The sequence below is a fragment of the Nicotiana sylvestris genome, chromosome 2 (assembly GCF_000393655.2).
Source record: "Nicotiana sylvestris chromosome 2, ASM39365v2, whole genome shotgun sequence".
In the NCBI taxonomy this organism is placed as follows: Eukaryota; Viridiplantae; Streptophyta; class Magnoliopsida; order Solanales; family Solanaceae; genus Nicotiana; species Nicotiana sylvestris.
The window spans coordinates 170,017,510-170,025,039 of record NC_091058.1 but is presented as its reverse complement, the minus strand read 5'-3'; the positions used below and the strand labels follow the sequence as shown (position 1 = coordinate 170,025,039).

General features: G+C 38.5%; 1 protein-coding gene across 1 annotated transcript; it reads left to right on the top strand.

The window, feature by feature from the left end:
• The first annotated feature begins 209 nt into the window (after positions 1 to 209).
• Positions 210 to 2,945, top strand: LOC138885957 (uncharacterized). The gene is made up of 2 exons (XM_070166971.1): positions 210 to 1,395; positions 1,867 to 2,945. The coding sequence occupies exons 1-2, from the start codon at positions 210 to 212 to the stop codon at positions 2,943 to 2,945; spliced, it is 2,265 nt and encodes a 754-aa protein (XP_070023072.1).
• Positions 2,946 to 7,530: the final 4,585 nt, after the last annotated feature.

Here is a 7,530-nt window from a genome sequence, read left to right as displayed (position 1 = left end):
GAGAGAGGTTACAAAAGGTGCAAGCAGAGCTTATTTGATATCTGGCATTGGAGGAAGAATTTTGGAGGCAAAAGTCGGGAATGGCATGGTTCCAGGATGGTGATAGAAATACGAAGTTCTTTCATGCTCAGGTCAATGGCAGGAGAAGAAGATTATAGCTAAAACAAATACAAGATACTAATGGCAATTGGTTAGAGGGTAATAATGACATGGCAGATGACGCAGATAGGTTCTTCAAAGAACAGCTCCAGGAAGAAACAACTACTATGTCCTTTGATATTCTTGAACATGTACCAACACTGGAAGATTATGCCCAGAATGTTGAGCTAATTAAGCAGCCAACGAAGGAAGAGGTCATACATGCAGTTTTTGGATTAAATGGTGATAGTGCAGGGGGTCCGGATGGCTTTACTGGGTGCTTCTTTCATACCTGTTGGGACATAATTGCGGAAGATATGGTAAAAATGGTACATGCCTTTTTCAATGGACATGAGTTGCCCAGATATATAACTCATACAAATCTAGTGCTTCTGCCAAAAAAGAAAGAGGTGGTCACCTTTTCAGATATGCGACCTATTAGCCTTAGCAATTTTGTTAACAAGATATTTTCTAGAGTCGTTCATGAAAGGCTAGCAGTGTTACTTCCCAACATAGTCTCTGAGGAGCATGCTGGCTTTGTAAAGGGTAGGAGCATTGTTGAAAATGTTTTATTAACCCAGGAGATCATCACAGATATAAGGTTGAGGACAAAAGCTGGGCCAAACGTTGTGATCAAATTAGATATGGCCAAGGCATACGATCGTTTGTCATGGTTGTTTCTAACTAAGGTGTTTAGGAAAATGGGATTTGGGGAAAGATTTATTGGTTTGGTGTATGGAATTGTAGCAAACAACTGGTACTCTGTGTTGTTAAATGGGCAGCCTTATGGTTTCTTTAAGTCGACAAGAGGGGTGAAACAAGGGGATCCTATTTCACCAACTCTATTTATCTTGGCTGCAGAAGCTCTGTCAAGAGGGCTGAATGCACTTCACAAAAATTTACACTTCTGTGGCTTTGGCTTGCCCAAGTGGAGCCCAAAGATTAACCACCTTTCATACGCAGATGACATTATCATTTTTTCATCTTCTGATGCAATATCGCTGACACTGATTATGAAGGTTTTAGCAGGTTATGAGGCAGCTTCTGGGCAACTTATTAACAAGAGTAAAAGTGCAATCTATCTTCATCATTCAGCAGGAGAGGAAGTAGTGGATAAGGTGCAGAGAATAATAGGTTTTAACAAACAGGAGTTCCCTTTTACTTACCTTGGTTGTCCAATTTTCTATGCAAGAAGAAGAATGGATTATTACCAAGACCTCATGACTAAAGTGCTGGATAAACTACAAGATTGGAAAGGTAAGATGTTATCTATAGGAGGAAGGGTTGTATTGATTTCTCATGTGCTTCAGACCATGCCAATTCATCTATTGGCATCAGTGAATCCACCTCCTTACGTGATTAACAAATTACACAAAATATTTGCTCAATTCTTCTGGAGCAACACTATAGGGGTCTCAAACAGACATTGGGCATCGTGAAATAATTTATGCTTACCTTGTGAGGAAGGGGGTGTTGGTTTTAGATCCTTCCATGCAGTATCCAGTGCTTTGTTCTGCAAGTTATGGTAGAATTTTAGAACAAAGCCTAGCTTATGGAGTTCTTTTATGAGTCAAAAATATTGCAAGAAATTGAACCCTCTGATTGTTCCTTGGAGAGATGGTTCACATGTATGGAGGAAGATGTTAGAGTGTAGGGACCTCATTGAACATCAAATTTTGTGGAAGCCTAATATGGGATCTACACTCTTTTGGTTTGAAAACTGGACAGGAATCGGTGCATTATATTTTGTTACTACACCTGACTTTGTATGTGACGAATCCATTCAGAACATATATGATGTTGTAGTCAATGATCAATGGGATGAGGTCAAGATCAGGGAAATATTACCAGAACAATTGGCAAATCACATTCTGCTGCATATAAAGCCTCCAGTCGTACATGATGCTCTTGATAAACCACTGTGGATGTTGGAATCAAGAGGGGAATTTACTGTGAAATCATCTTGGGATTATGTGAGGATAAGAAATCAGCCAAGTAATGCATACAGATTCATTTGGGTGCAGGGGCTACCTTTCAAAATTTCCTTCTTTATGTGGAAGTTGTGGAAAAATAAACTACCTTTGGACAATTTTCTCAGAAAAATAGGGTACCTTATGGCTTCAAAATGTTGGTGTCGTTCTGAACCACATGAGGAGACAATGCAACATCTTTTCTACAGTTCATATGCAGCCACTAAGGTATGGAAATATTTTCTAGGTCATGCAGGAATAAATGTTGATGGAATCACACTTCATCAAGCTATAACCAAGTGTTGGACTGTAGAAGTGATTCCCAGATTGAAGCCTACACTACAAGCATTACCAGCTGTGATTGTTTGGGAATTATGGAAGCGAAGGAACAGTTATAAACATGGGGAACCTGTGACTATTAATAGAGTTATTAACCATATATCTACCTCTATGCAGTCATTAGTCAAATTCAGAAAGCCATCAATACAAAGAGTCCCACACAGATGGCCAGATTTGTTAAATAAAATGGAGTCCTATCTGCCCAAACTGAAGTATACTAAGGTGATGTGGGACTGTCCTAGCCCAGGTTGGATCAAGGTGAATACAGATGGAGCGTCTAGGGGAAATCCTGGTAGAAGTGAAATTGGCTATGTATTAAGGAATGAGGAGGGTGACATAACATATGGCTATGGGAGAGAAGTGCAGGAAGGGACAAATTCTGAAGCTGAAGCACAAGCAATCTTGGAAGCAATGAGGTTCTGTATTGATAATGACTACATACTTATAGAACTTCATACTGACTCCATGATGTTGAAGAATGTACTAAATGGAGAATGAAAAATACCTTGGAGTATATATACACAGGTGGAGGAGATAAGACAACTGATGGCAAAAGCTAATGTCACTGTGGTGCACACATTTAGAGAGGGGAATTGTTTGGCTGATCACTTAGCCAATTATGCACTGGATATGGGACCTATGGTGGCACATAGTTTCTGGGAATTGGACATACAAGGTAGAAGGATAGTGAATAATGATAAAGTACAATGTCCATATTTAAGAGTAAAAGTAGCAAGGAATTAGAAGGTGAGGAGGTTACAAGGTGGAATTGCAGTGTGCTAAGGATAGGTTGACATCCAGATATGAAGCAGGATGTTAGTATGATGGAATGCTCAATTGTTAAAGAACTGAGACTGATGGAAATATTCCAGGAAGGAACAGCAACAGTGAGCAGGCAGTATAATTTGATGCAGATGGGAATAAAGCGGAAGAAACAAGAGAGCATGGGTGGTTTTGACCAAAGCCGTATGGAGGAGATCAAAACAATCAGTTTTTACACTAATTTTTTTGCCTTTTTTGCAGGAAAACAGTCAGGATTAATGATATATCAAGAATTTAAATTTCAAAGGGTGGTATTAGTATTTTATACTCATTCCCTTGAAGGAGAAATCATGATATGTATTAGTAGACAACCTTGCAACAGAATTACAGTGCTAGCCAGTTCAATTAATGAAGAAAAGAAAGTGTTTGCAGGTCTACAAACTCTTTATGAATTCAAGGGATCACATTGTCTTGAAGAAGAAATGGTGGCTTGCAACAACATTGCAGCAGACTGCTGGACAATAATGTCTATGCATGCGAAAATCTGGTGTTGGCATCAAAACATTCATTTCTAGAGATCGCCACCAACAATGCAGTTATGCGAAAATCTGGTTTTGGACATACTAATTTACATATACAAAATTGTAACAGGGGAAGTATTCTGCAGGGCATGGCACTCTTCAAACTTTGGCATCAATATAATGAGGTACTGGGCAGTTGAAATGCTGGACAGTGGGATGGATAGAGCTTATTTCTTATCGAGCAAAACATACAAGAATGGGCGTGACAAAGAAGAAACAGTGCTCAATGTAACTGCTATGCAACTAATCATTCTGCACAGAAGGATATCGAGGAAAGATAAGATTTTGAAAGGAAATATGTACTGGTGCATACACATGGATCAATATGAAGTAGTAGCGGATAGATTTAATTGAAAGTATATTGGCAATTACACCGCAGAGGCAGTACCAACAATACATAAATTCATGGGTTATCATAAACTATTTACTATAATTAGTTTTCATATTGTGATATCATTGTTGAGCTATCAACTCAACTTTGATAATAGGTCATATGTAATTCTCAAATTTTATGCCTTTCATTTCATTAAACATCCGGACAAACTAATTGTATTGGTTTTATTGTTTTACTTATATATAAAAAAACAGTCCTAGGCGCTCAGTCTAGTGGATTTACCAAAAAAAGACTTAGGGACTAATTGGTAAAATACACAAAATGTAAACCTAGACTCTAGACCTATAAGACCCTGGAGCTAAAAAATACACAAAAAAAGAACACCTGGGGAAAGGCTGACAAGCAGCGCCGCAATAGAGGATCCCATACGACCCCCTATATTCTCGTCTTCTTCATCCCCTCCCCAAGTCAATCTTCATCTTCACGAAAGAACCTACAAAATACTCCAACTCCAAAGATTCAAAGCAGCAGCGGCGACGACCCCACCTCACTGGTCTTCTTCTTCGTCCCCACGTCCACCAACGACCACTCTCACGTCGGCCTGAACCAAACAGCCATCTCCACCTTTCTCCTTCAACCATAACACACCCAAAGCTCCAATAACGAACCCACATCTCTCCGAACCCCTATCTCTGACAATACTAGCAACTAGCTGCAAAAGGAAAGAAGAAAAGGAGTTCGAAAAAACAGTAATGAAAACAGGGGAGCAAGCAGAAACGTCTGAAGTTGTGTTGAGTGGAGGTTTCCGGTGCCGGTTCGAGTTCCATCCAGAGGTCATCGGTTGTTGTTCGAGATTTGAGTTTTCCAGCAGAATTTGAGGGTGTCGTCGTTAGGTTTGTTGATTTCACATTTCTATTTCAAATCTGCTTCTTGTAGCTTTTACAGTTTTTTGATTCTCTTTCGAATATTGCTCTGTAGTTTTTTTGGAATTGTTCTTTTTTGTGAATATTCTTGTTTGGATGAACATGTGAAATGTCCTCTAATATTCTGACTCCCTATGTGCCCTCGCAGAACAGGACGCTCATTTAGTTATAATCAATGTTATTTAGCGTAATGAGAGTCTACTTATTTGAAAAATGCTATTATACATTACCATTTTGAAATGCTAGTTTGTTTACATTCTTATTTTAATTTTACATTGTCCTTGTTTGGAAATTGGAAATAGAAGATACTGGAAAATAATTTGAACAAATGATCCAAATGTTAGTCGAAAAGGGCGTAAGAGGAAAGTTGGTCTTAGTAATTGTTCTTCCAATTCGACTATGTTGAAGTTGGATAATGCTAAGTTCTTGACTTATCTTCCGGAATTGTTTGAGCAGATTTTTTTCTGCTGGTATTTCTGCGTGTAGGTTTAACTGTCTTGTTAAAGATGAAAATGTTCCATTAAGGGGGTTATGATTCTAACTGGTTGTAACGCGTTTGAAAATGTTAGAATGCTTTAGTCTTGCTCTTAGCTAATCAATTCACCGTGATTGTGTACATGTTCACATGACATAATTACGATCCTTTAAGGATAAATTGAGATGTGCCATGACAAATAAAATCTCAAACTCATGGCCCTCATTTAATTATTTTTAATCCTTTAGAAATCGAGGTGTGACATTAGCGAAGTTTTCATGGCCCTTGCAAACTTGAAGTGCATAGGTGCTTTAGGCGCGTGATTTAAATTAATTTCCTAAACTCGGGTGCGCATTTATGTGATCCAAATCCAAATCTCAACGTTAGATAAAATGTGTTGCAGACTGCGGGTGCATTTATGTGACGTGGTTGGAGACATATTTTAAATGACGTTGCAATCTTCCTTTAAAAATGAATAGAAGTGGTTAAAAAGTTAAAATTGCACATAGGATTAAACATGTTTAAAATCAGATAATTAGGCCAATAATAACAATTGAGCGACCGTGCTAGAACCACGGAACTCGGGAATGCCTAACACCTTCTCCAGGGTTAACAGAATTCCTTACCTGGATTTCTGATTCACGGACTGTAATATAGAGTCAACCTTTTCCTCGACTCGGGATTTGAACCGGTGACTTGGGATACCATAAATTATCCCAAGTGGCGACTCTGAATCATTAATTAAATAAATCTCGTTTCGATTGTCACTTTAAGTTGGAAAAAACTCCCTTTATACCCCTTCGGGGGTATAGGTAAAAAGGAGGTGTGACACTCCCAGCCTGGGCCCTCGTACTTCTACAGGGAAGAAATAAAGAGTTACGTAGATGCGCAGAAGAGTCAGAAAGAGTCTCATGAGAAGATAGCAGCATCAGTGACTAGACTTGAGACAGCCTACGGCAACTTGGCCAAGGCGCATGCAAATCTCCAATCAGACTTCAAGAAGGAGAAGGAGAGGAACAATAAGAAGAGCAAGTTTATGATAAAAATGTGGAGAGGAATAAAGTTCATCTTCAAATGGGGAAACCCAAGAAAGAAAATACCAGTGGGGGACAAAAATGATAGCGAGGAGTATTCCTTCATGTCAGAAGCTGTTGGTGATGATGATGATGATGAGGCTACGAGTTCAGCACAACATTGATAAGCCGTCCTCCCACAGTCTGTTAGTCTGATGCAGACCTCAGGGAGACCCTCAAACTATTTATGCTTTATATTTGATATTGTGCAGTGAGGACACTACAATGTTTTTAGTTGGGGTGGCTGTAAGAGTATACTGTATTCATGTTATGATATTGTGTGCCCTTGCCGGGCTTATTTTGTTGATATGGATATTGTGTACCCTTGGCGGGCTTATTGTGTTGTTATGGATATTGTGTGCCCTTGTCGGGCCATTTTGTGTAGCAGGTGCTCTTGCTGAGCTTGTTGTGATTAGTCTATTTTTAGCTTTCTTTCGTTATTTATTTTCTTTAGTAGCTTGTTGTTATTTGTATTAGGCCCTTTTTATTTTAGTATCCTTTTTAGTAGTTTTGTTCTTTGAGTTTTTTTATTATTTTCTTGGGTTTTCTTAATGCTACGGTTCTTTCCCAAGGAATATTTTTTTGAAGTGAACCGGGTGGCTTTTCCCTATGATAGATGGCGTGACAACGTTATTAAGGGAATTAGTCTTGTTTTGATAGGAGGAGACTTTTGGATTATTTGGTACTAATAAAATTAGTCTCTTGTATGTGAAATGTGAATTAAGAATACCCCTCCGAATTTTGGTTTTGAACTAAAACAAGTAAGTTGCATGGTGAAGAAATTTTTGTGATAAATTTTTGGCTCTTTTAGTGACTCTTTGCCCACTAGTTTGAATAATATTGCTCTAGATGCTCTTATTAGAAAATTAAATTGATCCATCTTGATTAATTCATGTGCCATGTGTGTTAGTGTTTGTACAAATAAATCTTGTGTT